The sequence below is a fragment of the Mastigoproctus giganteus genome, chromosome 1 (genome assembly GCF_048544385.1).
Source record: "Mastigoproctus giganteus isolate SK-2022 chromosome 1, ASM4854438v1, whole genome shotgun sequence".
Classification (NCBI taxonomy): domain Eukaryota; kingdom Metazoa; phylum Arthropoda; class Arachnida; order Uropygi; family Thelyphonidae; genus Mastigoproctus; species Mastigoproctus giganteus.
In genome coordinates this window covers 244841670-244860401 of record NC_143575.1, presented here as the reverse complement: position 1 = coordinate 244860401, position 18732 = coordinate 244841670, and the positions used below count along the sequence as shown (strand labels likewise).

Sequence of the window (18732 nt, the reverse complement as noted above, 5' to 3'; positions counted from 1 at the left end):
GTCACACTACATCTGCATGCTCTGGTCATGGTGAACTATCTTCCTGATAGAGAACATAACATTTGCAAAGAACATGGTATACTGGATCATAATTGTTTGATGTTTAGAGTTGGCAAAAAATTAAAAAAATATAATAAATGAAAGCTAGAATAAAAATCAAGTTCATTAAGAACAAAAAAAAAATATATATATATATATATTTTTTTTATTTATTTTATAAATAAATCTAACTCTGAGGAATAAGATATATTTAAAGAATGAAGTGTAAATAAGTTTTGCTTACCTTTTCTTGACGACTGGTAGTATAAATCTCAAGCTCAAAGAACTGGGGAATTATCATTAAGTTTGCTATCTTTTCATTATCTGCCATATATTTTGCTAAAAGGTGAGGCAATGTTTGAATGAAATGTTCTGTAAGTTTTACTTTATCATCTGCCACCTGTTTCAACTCTTTTGCTGAAGGTTGCTAGAATATTGTTTTTAATTCAATATTACAATCAGTAATTTGAAAATTAAAAAAAGTAGAATATTTTGATTATTTTTTTATGATAAATGTCACTTTATTTAATATTTGAAAAGAGAAATTGAGATTTGTAATGCAAGAAGCCAGAATAAATGAACTTCAAATTAAGTTAATTCCAGTTATCCTGAATATAAAAAAATAATTATAAAAAAAAAAAAAAAAAAACTGATGCATTTGCCAATGCTAAATGTTATTTGGTTTTTTTTAGGAGCATTAGAAACTAAGCCATATTGCTCTGGGGATATGCGGTGGTCATTCCCTGACCTTTCCGCATCCTCCGTATTCAGTAGTCACAGGCTCGAACCCCGGTGTAATCAAGAAGCACTGCAGCTCCTGCCCACGAAATGTTATGCTTACAAAAATCTAATTTACTATTTAAAAAATTTAAAAAACATAAGTAATCAAAATAAAAACATTAATTTATGAATTTATCAAAACTTTTGCAACAAAATTATACCATAGAATAAATAAGAGAACCACATTCAGTGGTGAGCTATAGTGGGCTCACATAGGCTCGCGAGAGCCCATTGTTATTTTTTTTTTAAATTTGTGAGCCCATTGTTGAGATGTTCATTTATTTTACAAATGAAATCCTGAATGCAATTATTGAGTATCCAGAGTCGAAACTACGGTGGGGCGAGTTTTAAAATTGCTTCATTTTTGATTTAATTAGTTGGACCTCTGTTTAACGAACTTCTTTATAGCAAATTTTTTTGATTCCCCCTTGGCAATTACATTTAAAATAGTTTCCGTTGAAGGAAGAAAATTTCCATGCAATGAACGGATTAGGAGAGACAACTTTGTATGCATTGCTTCTGGCCTTTTTAGGCAATTTAGATAATTAGAAAGTGTAAACTTTCTAATTATCTAAATTATCTAATTATCAGACCTGTGAGGCAAATTCTATTGCTGGCCTAACATAGATTTTATAGAGAAAGATGAAAATTGCCAATTGATTGAAGTCTCTTAATTCTTTTCAGGAAACCTAGTTTTTTGCTAGCTGCTTTTACAATGTTTGAGACATGGACATCAGAGGAAAATGATTCTTTAATAAAGATACCTAAATTTTTGGCTGTACTAACTTTTTTGATTGTCAAAAAACTAGCACGAATTAAGGATGACTGCTAAAGAACTTGATGTGGAAACTATAAAGATCGGTCGTGTGTTCGGGCCACAATGAGCAGCTTTTAAGTTGAAGATGGCAATTGTGGGTTGGAGGAATCATCCCGCTTTGTGCAAACATTTTGAATCAGAAGTTAAATATTCTGGATTATTAAATCGACTTTTAAATTTGGAATTTATTACCAAACCCATTTAGCACTAATGATCGACATCCTGCAGGAGCTCTATTACCTTTCAGAAGCTTTACAGAATCACAATGGTAAAAGCATATAAATTAATTATTTGAACTATCAATGCTATTTCTAATTTGAAAATTTTGAAGGAAATTATGAAGCTAAAATTGAGAGCATGTTGAAGTGGAAAGAATTTAAAGGAATCAAAATCGAAAGTAAAAAAAAATTACCTCGCGACAAGTTATTAAATGCATTGTTTTATCATTAAAGGATAAGTTATTAATGCAACAGGGCAATTTTAAATTAAATGAAAATAATGATACCATTGAAAGAACTTTTAAACATATGCTACCCGAAATAGTGGAATGTGAAAGAACTTTCATCTTGGTGGCAAGAGGATGAAAACCGAATAAGAAATTTAAGTTTTCTGATAAAATATGAAATAAAAATTAATGTTTTAGAGATTTTGTCAAAGACAGTTTATCTTTAAAAATCGAGTGAAATTACCTTTTCAATTTAAAAAGCCAGAAGATATCTTTAAAACCATTGCGATTAGCAGTGCTGAAGCTGAGCGAGCTTTCAGCATAATGAATAATATTGAGTGAATGAATGAATAATGTTGACAATTAAACACGTTGCAGATTATGACATCTAAATGGAAAACCATTTCTTCAATTTGATCTGGATCGTTACATCAAATCATTCCTATGTGATCATGGCTCGGCTACTGAGCAAAGCAGAAGATCGACAACTAATATTAATAAAAAAGTAAATTCTATATGCCAATTTTTTGAATAAATTTTTCTTGAATATTTGTGAAATAATTTTTTTCCATGTAATCTGTGAGTTTTGTGTACTTTTTCTAGTGTTTGTTTTTTTATGTAATATTTGTTTTTATATTGTGGAATATTTTATGATAGTTTTTATGTTATTTGTGATATGGGAAATATTTCATGTTATTTTTTATTCACAATATTACAATTTTATCATGAAAAAATGCATCCATTATATTTTCCTAGTTGTTAAAAAAAAGACTAATAAAAAAGTTGGGCATGTGCTGAGCACGTGCAGTAGATGGTCTATGCAAAACATTATCCGCGTTTCTTTTCGGTATTTTGATTTGTATATATCGATTACAAAATAAAAGAGAATTTTTATTGTAAATATTTTATTGATCATTCACAGATTTTCATAATTTCTAGAAGACAAGACACAATGGATTTATGATAACTAAAGTAAGAGATGTATACTTGCGAGTGCAACGTATCTAAATATTTGTAAAATAGCACTGATTGATGTACCGACCTTGTAGTTGAAGTGACATAAGCAGCTGTTAGGGGAACCTAACAATGGAATGTAACAATGCAAGACGAAAAAAGAAATTGTTGACAAATATTTGTATTGTTGCAATCATACTTACTGCAGTAGTAACTTCAGGAAGCATGACTGCGACATCATACTATTCAAAAATTCTAAGTTAGAACTCCAGACACTGTTGTATCCAGTTATCATTGTAAGGTGAGGCATGACGACCAGGTTAAGTGTTTTTTTTTTTTTTTTTTTTTAGATAGACCTAGGAACGTTTTACACATTCACTTATATGCATGGTTAAGGGGGTAATAAGCCGCATCTGTCCAGCCCCCTAAATCCACCCCTGACTCGAGACATCATACCGGTCACAAAAAATGCATCGCGTGTTCTAATCACACCACTAGTAGTACGAGTGTGGGAAGTGCCTCTAGTGGAAGCTGCGAATGACGTCATTTCCGTGACGATCAAATTTACTCGGTAGAAACATTTCTGAAGAAGACTACTCCTTGTGCAACAAACCAACGAGTGCCAAACCAATAATGAATGATCAATGAGTGTGTATTTAGTCGACGATGATGAAGAATAAACCTTCTTTAGCATTTGTAAGTCGTAAATAATTTCTCTATTATTATAATTTGCTTGATTTTACATGCTATGTTTTCATTTCTTTTGAAAAATCAATCATTGTTTAAACAAACTAATTAGCTAACTAATTTCATTGTTGAGAACGTAACCCCTATTTTTAACCTTATGTCTATGGGAAATAAATTCCCGCTTTATGAGCACATGCTAGGAACGAATTAACTCGTAAAGTCGAGAACTACCTGTAATTAAATAATACAACCCAAACCTGATTAAAATTTTATTTAATAAAATTAATAGATGAGAAGTACAATTTAATACAAGCCTGGGCAAAGTATGGCCCGTGGGCCGCGAGCTTTAATTGTATTTTCGAAAAAAGTTTACTTATTTTATGCCTTTTGCGACGCCTTTTTGAAAAATAAATTTGTATATGTAATATATTATAGAATTTGTCGACTTGTAAATTGTTTTATCATCTCTGATTGTTCAAATCGAGATAGAATTTGAAATTGTGCGCGAACCGGAGCGAGCCAATGGGCGCTTTTATAACGGTATAATTTGCGATTATAAACTAACCGCGTGAAACTACGGTAACAGACAACTGGTGATGATGACAACGGAGTGGCGGAGTAATAGGATAGGACTGCTCACCGGCCGCAGTTCCAATCTAGTTAGTTTTTTGCGTTATCATCTTGGTGCCAGTAGCGATAAAAATAATATTTACGCCCTTTTAAAAATGAATAAAAAACAAAAAATTCAACAAGAGCATCGTGTCTTCAATGAAGAGTGGAACACAAAATATTTTTTTGCTAACACAAATAACGAGACTATTTGTCTCATCTGCTGGGAGAGTGTCTCAGTGTTGAAAGAGTACAATATTAAAAGACATTTCACTACTAAAAATTCCGAATATGGTGCCAATTTAACTCTGGAAGCGAGAAAGAAAACTGCTGATGGATTGATTCAAAATTTATCTAGACAACAAAATATGTTTACGCGGCTAACTAAGGAACAAGAAGCTACTGTAGAGGCAAGTTTTGTTATTTCTCATATAATTGCAAAAAGCAACAAGCCTTTTTCTGATGGAGACTACGTTAAAGAATGTATGACTGAAGCTTGTGGAATTATATGTCCTGACATTAAACACAAATTTGAGAATATAAGTTTATCTCAGTGAACCGTAGTAAGAAGAATTGAATGTATTGATACAAATTTGAATGAGCAATTATTATTAGTATTAGAATCCATAACATGGTACGCGATAGCTCTCGACGAAAGTAACGACCAAAAGAATACTGCGCAGTTATTAATTTTCATACGTGGATGTACCTCTAATTTTTAAATTATTGAAGAGCTTCTTTCAATGGAATCTCTTAAAGACCAAACAATGGGAGCTGATATATTTGAAAAATTTGAAAAATGCTTAACAAGATATAATTCACAATGGAACAAAATGGTAAGCGTAACAACTGACGGAGCACCAAGTTTGACAGGTAAAAATGTTGGAGCGTTAAAGAAAACTTAGGATAAAATTTGTGAAAATTATCCCGATTATAATTTAATTACAATTCATTGTATTATATATCGACAAGTATTATATAAAAATGTGTTAAAAGTTGAACATGTCATATCTTGTATTATTAAACTAGTAAATTTAATACGATCGAGGGGCCTGAAACACAGACAATTCATTAATTTTCTTCAAGATATTGAATCCAAGTACACAGATATTCCTTATTTTTTTTTTTGTTTGTTTGTTTGGTAGTTGTTGGCGCATCGGCTACTGTGGCTATAATGCATCTCCCAAGGTTTTTGCAGTACTTTGATCCAAGCCTGAGGCGGGATTCGAACCCAGAACCTTTGGGTTGCCAGGCAGGCACTTTACCCACCCGACTATTCCTTATCATAGCCCAATTCGATGGCTTAGTTTAGGAAAAGTTCTTTGGCGAGTATGGGATCTTAAAGATGACATCATTCTATTTTTAAAACTGAAAAATATTATGGACTTTCCCGAATTAACGGATAATAACTGGATTTGTGATTTTGCGTTTACCCTGGACATCGTGACACACTTAAATACTTTCAAAACCATGTTACAAGGGAAAAGTTTATACGTCTTAAGGATATGGTAAAAAGTTTGAATGGATTTCAATTAAAACTCCAGTTGTTCCTTCGACATTTATTGATTAACAAGATAGATCACTTTCCAACCATGAAGTTGTTGAAGATACCAGAAAATAAATTTGAAAAATATTGTGAAATTATCAACGCTTTGAATGACGACTTTTCACGAAGATCGGGCGACTTCCGAAAATTTGAGACAAGTTTGGCAATAGTGCGCGACCCATTTTCAATAGAAATTGATAGTGCACCGAGTGAACTACAGCTTCTGATTATAGATCTGCAGTGTAATACCGTTTTAAGGGAATTGCACCGTCGTGAGGAAATCTGTAAATTTTACAATACTCTTAATTCGGACAAATTTGACGAACTTAAAGATTTTGCCCGAAAAATGTTGGTTATTTTTGGATATGAACAACCATTTTCCATCATGAATCTAAATAAAAATTCTTTATGATTAAGCATCACCGATGAACATTTACAAGCAGTTTTAAGAATCTCAACTACAAAATTAACACCTGAAATTAAAAAAAAATGTTATAAGATGTAAAACAGTTCCATTCATCTCATTAAATTCTTGGTTGTTAGATAATTTTTTTTTATGTTATATTTCTTCATGATAACAAATAATATATATCTAAAAATAGTATTTTACGTGCGGCTCACCTTCTTTTTGAATTCCTAATGTGGCCCTTCAGCCAAAAAGTTTGCCCAGGCCTGATTTAATAGAATGTTCAAAATTAGGAAAAAAAAAGGGGAGGTTTCCAAAACAATTGGTATTGGCACTTCTCTTGTTTTGAGTTTCTTAAATGACAGTAATGAAATGATACAGGACATAATGTCAAAATTTACAAATGCACCAAATAGTGCTTTCATGATGATTTCATAGATGGTCAGAAAAGTGGTAGCTATGTTTTAATGCAGCAAGGAAATACAAGGTCACTTGGGAAGTAGCTACCCCAAAATAACTTGTACACCTGATGGGGTTAAATTAAAACTGGTGGAAGGGAAAAAAGGGATTTAGGAGTTGATACTATCAGACACGAGAAACATTTGAACATTTGCTTGTCATAATCCCATTGTACACTGGTGTGCAAAATTTAAGGACCAGTCAAGTTTTCACCTGTAGCTTCTCATAGGAGTAGCCTGGATATGTGAAAAGCATACCAAAGGAACCTCGTGAGATACAGAAATGATGAAGAAAACAACTGACACAACAACGGAAACAAAACGGTACAGAGTAACATTATTCAAAAATGGCAGCATAGCACTGGATGCCATGATACAGATGCATCACTGCCAAAGATGGAACAAAGGGAAGAGGTGGTCCTCAGTATGAGATATGGCCACCCCTAATGTCGATGCAGACTTTGCACTGCCTATCCATACTTAGAACAATGTTGTTGATAAGTTCTTGTGGTAACATTAGGCTGAAGATGTCAGCGCCATCTTCAGCTGGTGAAGATTTTCTGGTGGGTGTGGACGTGCCACTAAGTGTTTCCCCAGAGCATCCCATATGTGTTCGATGGGATTTAGATCGAGGGAACAGTGCCAATCCATACAAACAATGTCCTCACTTTCCAAAAGCATATCAACAGTTGCAGTGCGATGGGGTGTGGCATTATCATCTATAAACACGAACTTGGGGACAATGGCACCTCGGAACAGACGCACATGGTGAAGGATTACCTCAATACGTAGCGTGCACCGGTTACAGTACCGCCTTCCAAAATCTGGAGTTGTGTACAGCCATCCAAGATAAACTTCCCCAGACGAGAACACCTTGACCGCCATATCGATCCCTTTCAGCGATGTTTGCAGGATGATACTACGTGCCAACCTTTCACCAGATTGCCTGACGTCCATAATCGCTGCCGAGACGGATTCTACTCTCTTCAGTAAAGAGTACTTTAAGTAAAGATTTTGTGGTTGTAACCTTTAGAAATAATGTTGGTCCTTAAGTTTTGCACACCAGTGTATATTGCAGTATAGGTATGACATATGGACTGAATTCTGGTGAGGTCCGGTTGTTCTACGAAAACCTAATCCTCTGCTTACACCTTCATGACAGGGGACTGTTAGTAACCCTGGGTATAATCCCCATGTGCAAGTCCTGAAATATGGCACCTAGTATATGGGAGGTGACCACCAGGTCTAATGTAAACAGGGGTTCAGGTGTAGTGTCCACACCACATAAAGGAATGCTGCTCCTCTGTGTTACCAAGCAATATTAAGTGATAGATGACTCTCATTAACCTGTGCAATACTACCATTTTGCTTATTGGAGGCTTGAAGCGGCAAAACCAACCCATGTTTAGTCTCCAGAGCAAAGCTCAGGAAACCCCATTTCTTCCATCATGCAGTATGACTGATGTCTTTTGAGGTTATGATGGGCATCATAGCAAGACCCAACCTTTCTTATATTTCAAAGAGTACAACCCAAAAATGGAGTTCACAAGCCAGGCACTAGATAGTCCATCAGACCGAACCTATTGGAAAATCTCTAAGAGGCATCCAGATTAAGTAATGTATAATCTCGCTCCCTCTACTCTGCCAGATAGTGCCTGGAGGGAGTCAAGGCTACATTACATTAAGGAGCTAGGAATACTCTTACTGTGCGTACGTCATATACGAAAATTTCATTACTTCATTCAACATGTCCTCACCACCTTTTCTTACTATTGAATACATGAATAGTCAAACTAATGGAAAAAAGTTATCAATGAAAAGATCTAAACCTCCATAACACTTCCTTGTTCATTTCACAAATATGTATGGTCTAAGTTCCAATTTCAATGATGTCCATTTCCCGTAACAGTTTGCCAAGTCCCACTTACTTTTTTTAATAATCCCAATTATCGGCTGATTCAATCACTGTCCATATCAGTGGTCCTAATTATTTGCTATATGATTCCTTTTGTTGAAAAGTTGGTACTTATGCATATGTCTGCTCTGATATTCTCTGTTAGAGACTCAGTAATTTGGAATCTCTTCTTTTTGACCTTCTCTGGTTTAAAATCTCTCTGCCCCATTTAGTCAAATGCATCTGTTGGGCCCCTATCATCCTCCCAACTCTAATTGCCTGGAACTCTAACTTTCTTTCTTTAAAACTAAACTTTCTCGAATCCAACATTCCTAACAATGAGGTAATTTTCCTTGGTGATTTTAATGTTCACAACTCCCATGGCTTCCCTTTTCTAGTCATACGGATCCAGATAGTTGAGATGCTGAAGCTTTTGCAATTACTAATTACCTTACACAGATTTTTCATTTCTCAACCAGAATATCAGACAATTCTAACCACATAGCCAAACTCTTGATCTTTATCTTACAAACAACCCTTTCAAGTAAATGGCCAAGGTGAGTGGTCCTCTATGTACCTCAGATCACAACTTGGTGATGACCTCTTCTCCAATGGAGCCTTTCTCTCGTGGCCATTCCCAACCTCATGTTGCTAGGCATTACAAGAAAGCAAAATGGGATGATCTTTTCTTTGGCCAGATAACTGTTTTCAATCTTCTGATGCCAATGTTTGCACAGAATGTGTCAGTGAAATTAGTCTTGTAGGGATGAAATCCTTTATTCCACATTCCACCTTATAATCTCATCTTTTATCTAGACCTTGGTTTTCCAATAAATGCACCAAGCTGTTCAAGATAAGAAACTTGCATACCGCAATTGGCTTACACCCAAATGTTGGGGTTCATTTTCTGCCTACAGCAAAGCTCATAACAATTGTAAAGCAGTTATTAATCAGTCCAAACTAAATTTTGAACAAGTTTAGAATGGAAAACTTTGCTTCTTATCCAAATGGCAGTCAAGCATTCTGGCCTCTTGCCAAAGCTACTGGCTAAAACTTTTGCCCATCTCTACTTCCACCTCTGTTAAAATCTGCTTCTTGTCAATAAAACATTGACACCTCAGCTAAAGATAAAGCCAACCTGCCAGCATCCTACTTTCCTTCTAGCTCTTATACTGATGACCATGGTTAACCACCTCCTACCATTCTTAGTACACCCCTTTCAATGCCCTCTATGGTTTTCTGTCACATGTTAGAAGAATTCTGAACAACCTGATGCCAAGAAAGCATCAGGATCTGATGATATTTCTCCACTTGTTCTCAACTTGAGCTTACTCCTGTTTTCATTTTTTTTCACACTTTCTTATTCCACTGGTGTTTTTTCTTCTGTTTGGAAATTTGCTCATATCCAGCCAGTTCCTAAAAAGGGGTGATAAATTCCTGCCATCCAGTTATTGTCCTATTGCACTCGTTTCTACTCTTTCGAAGAAAATAATAGAGAAATCCATTAACAACTCCTAAACTATCTAGAAACCTTCCATCTGATCAATGATCACCAGGATGGATTCCATCAATGTTGAGATACTAGTGATATACTGGTTTATATTACCATCTAAGGACAAATTCAATGGAAAACTTTGGTGAAACTCAAGCAGTTGCTCCTATCATTTCAAAGGCTTTTGATTGTGCTTGCATAAGTCTTCTAAATAAGCTTCCATCTTATAGTTTGCCAACTGTTTTTTATAATTTGGTATCCAGTTTTCTCTCTGACCACTCACTGCAGGTGATGGTAGACAGCTCTATTTCTTCTAACTTCTCCACTAATTCTGGTGTTTCCCAAGGTTTCCTTCCAATTTCAATGATGTTCTTCCAATCTTTTCTTCTTATATATTAATGACTTTCTTCCACTGACTGGAAACCTATCCATAGTTTTGCTGATAACACACTGCATTCCACCTTCCAGTTCGAGAAACCCTGCCCTACACAAACAGCTTCAACCTCTCGAATATCACTACCAGTTTCTTACATGCTGATCTTCAGGTCATAATGCTGATCTTCAGGTTACAAGATTACTTTGTTGATTTAAATACTTCTAAAACTCAGTCCTGTCTTATATTTTGCAAAAAGGATTCATCTCACACATGAGGAGTTATTAAGGTTTGAAAATGGCAGAAGGTTATCAAATTGTAGCATGGTACTTAATGATTTTGTAATAACTGAGAGCAAAGTGGAGGAGAAATTGTTGAAGTTAAACATAAGAAAGGCACCTGGGGTGGATGGGATCTATCCAGTTATATTAAAGGAGGCGGCAAAGCAACTAAGCAAATCCTTAGCCATAATTATGACAGCATCCTTGGAATCAGGGGAGATCCCCACGGACTGGAGATGTGCAAATGTATCCCCAATTCACAAAGGGAGATCGAAGGGTGACACGAGTAATTACAGACTAGTTAGTTTAACTTCTGTTCCGGGTAAAATAATGGAGTCACTGGTTAAAAATGCATTGCAGGATCATCTAGACAAGACTGCAGCAATAATTCAGACAAAACATGGGTTTGTTAAGGGAAAGTCTTGTCTGACAAATTTGATAGGATATTATGATGTGGTTACAAAGGAACTGGATGCAAAAAATAATTTTGATATCATATATTTGGATTTCAGGAAAGCTTTTGACACTGTTGTGCACGGAAGACTATTGTACAAATTGGAGAAGAATGGTATTAAGGGTAATGGTATTAAGGGTAATTAATGGTATTGTGAATTGCTACAATGGATAAAAGGATGGTTGAGTGGAAGAAGACAGAGGGTGGTAATTAGTGGGTGCTGCTCTTCATGGACTAATGTAATGGGTTCGGTGTTGGGTCCTCTGTTGTTTTGTATATTTATCAATGATATTGATGAAGGTATATCAGGCTTAGTGTCGAAGTTTGCAGATGATACAAAGGTTGGCACGGTTATTAATGACAGTAATGGCAGTGTGCTTCTGCAACAGGATCTAGATAATTTGGGCAGATGGACTAAGAAGTGGCAACTGAAGTTTAACCTTGACAAATGCAAAGTACTGTATATGGGCAGAAGTAACCCCAGAGAAACGTACCAACTGTGGGGTACTACACTTAAGGTGGTAGAAAATGAAAAAGACCTGGGAGTAATCATGCAGTCAGATATGAAGTTTTCTGAGCAATGCAGACAGGCTGCCAGGGCAGGTCATGGGGTTTTGTCAATGATATATAGGAATTTTGCTAGCAGGGAAAAGGAGGTGATTATCCCTCTGTATAAGGCAATGGTCAGGTCACGCCTTGAGTACTGCGTACAGGTCTGGAGGCCTCATTTTAGGAAGGATGTATATTTACTTGAGCGTGTACAGAGAAGGGTAACAAGATTGGTGAGGGGAATGAAGGGATCCTCTTACAAAGAGAGGCTTAAGTTCTGCAAATTGCAGTGGCTGGAGACTAGGCACCTGCGTGGTGATCTGATTGAGGTGTATAAGGCCTTGAATGGGTCGAGCACACTGAATTCTGATGGGATCCTTCCACTTGTTCAGATTACAAACCTAAGGGGGCATAAATTCAAATTGAGAAAAGACAGAGGTAGAATAGATGTGCAGAAATTTGCCTTTTGCCAGCGGGTGGTTAATTGCTGGAACAAACTTCCATCTGTCGTTGTGGAAGTTGATAGGTTAAATAAATTTAAGGAGGAACTGGACAGGCATTTGGAGGGAATGGTGTGATTTATTATTTTTTTTTTTTTGGCTGATGCTGCATAAGCTCATACACTTGCTTTCTTGCATCACATGCCACTACTACTACTACTACTCCCATGCTTATCTTCGATGGCATTCAGATTTCTAGACAAAATCACATCTCTGTTAGCGATTATCCTGGCTTCTAATCTCTCTTGGCATAAGCACATCACAAATGTCGCTTTCTCTGTATCTAAAAAACTGTGTTTTCTCTTTTGCTCTCAACATTACTTTTCTTCTAAACAGCTACTCACTCTGTACAAATCCTAAATCCGCCATACCATGGAATATTGTTCACATATCTGGAGTGGTGCCTCCATAACCTCTCTCCGACTTCTAAACACTACTTAAAAGACGGCAGTGTGGTTAATTAATGACCCATCTCCCACGAAGTTTCTCCACTCTCTGTATCCATAGATGTTTTGTTTCTGTTGCATGTCTTTTCTATAAATACTTCAACGGGCACTACTCTTCTGAATTGGCTTCTATAGTTCCCCCCACTTTCTCTTCTAAACTGATCTGAACACGTGCTACAGACAGTCAACATCCTACTATTGTTCAACATCAAACTCACAGAAAGAACTTTTCTTCTTCTTCCTCCTCATTTATTCCTTTGACTTCTGCATTCATTCCTCCCACGTATTTCCTGAATATTACAATCTACACAAATACAAGTCTAATATTAATAAGTATCTTCTTTCATCTTCTCCCCACACATGTTAATAAGTGTTATAGGTTTTAATACGTTTTGCATTTTCATAAAAAAAATTGTAAGACTGTTCAAATATGGAAACTTCAATAAAAAAAATAAAAAAACCCACAAATAAAGACACTGAGCTTCTTTAAGGCATCCAAACAAGGGCAATGGCACCTGATGCAATTCGCAAAACGACAACCATATCAGTAAAGTCTGAATATGTGGTCTACAGAACTCAGTAGCTAGGCACCTTAGAGGAGAATTAAAGGTGTATAAGGCTCTCAGGAAGAAAGCAAAATGAATGTGGATGAAATTTTCAGTATCATAAATGACTCCAGGGCTATAAATTCAAATTATGGGAAAGAGATTTTGACTGGATTGTAGGCAGTTTGCTTTAAGCCAGCGATTAGTGGAATAAGTCACCTGCATGGATGACTGAAGGTAACAGCTTCAGGAAATTCAAAGGTTAACTGGAGAGGTATCTATGTGAGGAGTCAGTGAAACAGATCATTTATATTACAGGTCGACCATCACTAATCCGGCAGCATTGGGACCTTTGGGGTGCCAGATCACTGGTGGTTATTTTAGCACATACATTAGTTTAAGAAAAAAATTCCCCAGGGGCCAAAAAATATTTAGCAAATAATTTGATTAGTAATTCTAAAATAAATATTGTAATGGTCGGTGTTGTCGCTTTTTGCTTAAAATATAACAAAAAAAAAGTTTTTTTTATGTTGCATATATGAGGCCAACGTGCCTAGATTATGTTGGTTACTTTATTTCTTGAGAAACCGTGTCAGCCACATACGTGTGATGCTATTACGGCATACATATGAAGGTTGTTTGTGATTATTTTATTGCACGCGCGGCGAGTGCTGCAATAAAACTAATTATGATAAAAATAAACTCTCAAACATCGCAATAAGTCTGTCAGTATTGTTAGATTTTGTGAAAACAAGTTTGCTAGCGAACTGTATTATCCATCATATTGTGCTGTGTTTTTCCACAAGTTTGTATAAGTGTGTTGTAAAAAAAAAACAAACTAAAAAGGAATGGCTAAAAGAAAATTACTAAGATAAGAGGAACTGAGAGAAATTGCTGAAATTTACAATTAAACAAAGTTAAACTTCTGACAGACACACCGCTGTCGACTTTTTTCAAAAGTTCAATTTTATCTGTTATGGACAATGTACAACCAAAACAGTAGTGGCAGGTCAGTGCACAAACCCGGGAAATTTGAAACTACGTTCGCGGAAATTATGTCCAAATTAACGGTGGCTGGATTAGTGATGGTCGACCTGTACTGTATTGTTTGTTTAATCATTTTTATTTTATGTTATTTATTTTTTTATGTTTTGGCTGCTGCAACAAAAGTCTTCAGTTCCTTGCACCATATGGTTAATTCCAATATTGTTAACCTCTGCTAATCATTTCACATCTCCAAAAGATAATATATACCTGTACTAATTATTTCAGTGTGAGAATGCTTCCATTAGTTGCTGTTACATCTAACATACTGAATTATACTTGGCTTCTGTTACACATCCATATAATGCAATGGAAAGAAACCACTACTTTTATTTGTCATTTATTTCTACCTAATACAAAGTTCCAACAACAATACTGTTACAGCACCTCTTTTTTTTTATACATATTTTAACAAGTAAAAAATATAAAATAAAACACTGTTTGTAAACGTGATTTTAAAATGAAGTATTTTGGTGACTATGGACAACATCAGAACAAGCCATCTTGATGCATATGGACGTTGTTTGCTATGATGATAACTACAGGCAATTGTAAATTACAACCCAACATAACGATAAATTATGATAATTTGTTATTAACTAAGTTTTATGGAAATCAATAAACCTAGAAAACATTGAATGTGGTAAATTTGGATTAAATGGATTTTCCATATTCACTGAAATGATAAATTATTACTTAAAGCCACGCACTACAGCCTGCATTCACTCATTTTGATTATATGTCAAGTTTAAGTTTTATGTAATTTAAAAAAAATCACAATGTTTACTATAACATGATGCCTACTTCTGATTACAAACAAGAAATTTTATTTCTTGATAAAATAGTGTCAGGAGATGAAAGGTAATGTTATCTTTATAACCTGCAAACAAAATGTCTATCAACTTGAATGGAAGTCTGCCACATCTTCTGGGGAAGGAGGGGGGGAATTTGAATTGACAATTAAAAATGTAAAGCTATGCTAAAACTATTTTTTGATTATAAAGGCAGTATTCGAAATCTGAATTTCCACCAATTAATAAGACTATGTACTTAGTTATGGTAGCTACGACAAACAACAAGGAAGTTTTCAAAACAAGAACATAAGGACTGAAGAAATTTTTTTGCAATTATATAACCAGTAGCAAAAGTATGTATTATTATTTTAACTAACTTACAGGCAGTGCAATAGCATCAGTTTGTATATAGCTATAAATAAAGTGGTTTGCACAAAATGCATGCTTATGTAATGTCACATATTGTGAATCTCTTCACAATTAGCTGCTCTACTCATGAACCTCAAAATAAGCAGCACTTCTCCAGAAGGCTCATATACTGCTATTTTTTCTTAGTAGGCCAACCTCATATGAAAAAATGTAATATATATGTTACGGTAAATTTGATTAATCCGGTGATTATGAATAATTACCAGTTAATATGTATAATCGCTAATAATATTGGAGAATTTAATAAATATATAGCAATTTATTAAATATACCAGTCATTTTACATATTCTCCAGCGCTCGCTGGTGTATTTGATAAATAGGACAAAGAAATCATATGAATGAAATGAAGGGAAGTGCTTCTGTGCATTGTTGAGCCAACTAGCCGCTTCTAAAACCTATAATATACCGCCATTTAGTGCAGTGCTGTTGGGCTGAACAAGAATGACCACTGTGTCTACATTTCTACCATTTAGTGCAACATACAACAACACATCAGTATTTAGTTAGTGCAGCATTGTTGGGCTGAACTAAATAAGTTAAACGTATTTAGTTTATGTCCATAGGTAAGATTTCTTTGAAAAACAATTAGAAATTAACATGTAATGAAAATTTTTGTAGTTTGCCAAAGTGTAACAGTTATGGATACCATTGAAAGAATGAAAGAAAGTTTTACTGCAAATTTAACAAAAGTAATAGAAACAAAATGCAGTAACAAAGGTTTTATAACGAAAGAAAAATATATACAGCTGATAAAAGACATTTTTGCACTAAAATTCAAAACCATGGGGAAAACTCAAGATTACCAAAGACTGAAGCGCTATGATATAATTAAAGTAGGTGATTGTAATAAATTGATTTACGCTGTTCAAGAAAATAACCAAAGCATAAAATATTATGTCTGCACTGAGGAAATTTTTGATACAATACATAATATTCATATAGCTATTGGCCATGGGGGAAGAAATCGGATGATGAACAAAATTCAAAAAAAGTATAAAAATATAACCGCTGAGTCTGTAATGGTATATTTAAACTTATGTGAACCTTGTCAGAAGAAAAGTAAAGTTCTTAAAAAAGGCTTAGTGGTTAAGCAATGGTTATTGTTTGTTAGTTATCTGGTTTTTAGGAGCACTAGCAACTAAGGCCATATTGCTCCGGGGATATGCGGTGGTCATTCTCTGACCTTTCCGCATCCTCCGTATTTGGTTAAGCAATGGTGTTTAACGAAATGAATAGTAGGTGTCAGGTATACCTGATTGACATGCAAAGTCAGCAAGACAAGGGATACAAATTTATTCTTATATATCAAGACCACCTAACAAAATTTGTACAATTGCGTCCCTTAAAAAGCAAACGTGCTGAAGAAGTTGCTTATGTTTTATTGGATATATTTACTATTTTTGGAGCTCCTTCTATCCTTCAAAGCGATAATGGTCGCGAATAAAGTTATCGAAGAATTATGTTCTTCTTGGGAAGAACTCAAAATCGTACATGGTAAACCTCGGCACAGCCAGAGTCAAGGTTCTGTCGAACATGCAAACCAGGACATAGAGAATATATTGAGTACGTGGCTAGAAACTAATGAAACACGCAACTGGAGTGAAGGATTACGATTTGTTCAATTAATGAAAAATAGAGCATATCACCAAGGAATTAAATGCAGAAGAAAAGTAAAAAACCACAAAACCTCATGGCTTTCCCAAAGAAGTTGTTAATTTAAAAGAAGAGGAAGAACTAGAAAACATAATGAAGCAATTTAAAAATGATCATATGATAGAGAAGGAATCAAATATTTATGATTCTGGAGAGATTGCAGGAGACACTAGCATAAAGAGTATTGAAATTGAAAATGACAATATAATGGAGAACGTTGAAGAGAGTATGGAGAACGTTGAGGAGAATATGGAGAACATTGAGGAGAATATTAAAGAGAATAACAAGGACTTGGATAATATTGTTGCGAATAGGAAAGCACAAATATATAGAAAACGTAAAATAGTAAAAGAAAATCTTAAAATACAAGCTAAAAAAATGATAAACAGATCTAACAAAAAGTTTCCTACTGGAAAATTAGGTGATTATGGTACGTATAAGAATTTCTGATGTTGACAGAGCCAGAAGCGACCCAAGAAATTGCTTGGCAGTTATTATGGATATTGACAATAGTGGACTATATAAATTTGGTACAAAGAAAGGGAAATTGGCCAACGTTTATACCAGAAATGAGTTTTCTATATGCCATGAAAAATTTATAAGTGTCGCGGAAGTTCCAGACTCAGAATTATCTTTGCGGGAGTGTGTTAAGAAGTTTTCCATATTTGGTGGTCAAGGTTACAAAAAATGTAATTGTAAAGGAAAATGCAACAGTAATAAATGTAGTTGTAGAAATAGTAACAAACTGTGCAATTCAAAATGTCATCATAGTTTATCTTTTAATAATAAATAACATTAAACTTTGATTTTTTTTTTGTATTCTGTCGGCATCTAATTTCATTAATCAGTATTACCAGTAAGCATTGGAGATTATTCATAATATCTGGTATGTTTGATAAATTAAGCATATTCTACAAAATAGCCGGTAATTATATATACTTTCCGATTTATCATATTGCCCGTAACATATATATATATATATATATATATATATATATATCCAAATTTCTTAGAGAGTAAGGATTGTTATTTAGCCCTTGTCTTACTAACTTAACTCCATTCACTTTTGTGTTCAATTTACAGTATTCCTTTAAGGACAGTTAACAGTTGAGCATACTTAGGTACCTTTTAATCCTCTTTTAAACATTTCTCCTTTATGTTGTTAGGCATGATTAAAAGGACACCTAATTATTTGGTCTAAATATCACACAGAAACTGAAAACACATACAGCTTCTTTCAAGTTTTTAACAGCATTTCAGATGGGGCAAAAAGTGAACTTTCACTTTATTATTTAGCAATTTCAGCCTGATAAGGCCATCCTAACTTTTCAGAAACACACTGCCCTGCTTACAGCTGACTATGCAGACACAGTCTAGTTTAAATATCAGAAATTTTGTATCTGACCAACAGCACCGAAAAAATGCAAATCTAGTTTATGCATTTCACGTACCACAAACATCATATATCTTATTAATGTAAGAATTACTAATGCTATGTGGTAAATCTTGTACAAGGCTGCTACTCCCAGCTGACAA

The 18732-nt window shown here is 34.7% G+C and overlaps 1 protein-coding gene across 2 annotated transcripts in view; it reads right to left on the bottom strand.

The window, feature by feature from the left end:
- The window catches only part of SA1 (stromal antigen), a 256210-nt gene that overhangs the window by 108309 nt on the left and 129169 nt on the right, over positions 1–18732 (bottom strand). For both annotated transcript variants that reach the window (XM_090376728.1, XM_090376737.1), the window contains exon 13: positions 284–466. In XM_090376728.1, the coding sequence (XP_090232854.1) occupies positions 284–466 (183 nt within the window). The remainder of the gene's footprint in view (positions 1–283; positions 467–18732) is intronic.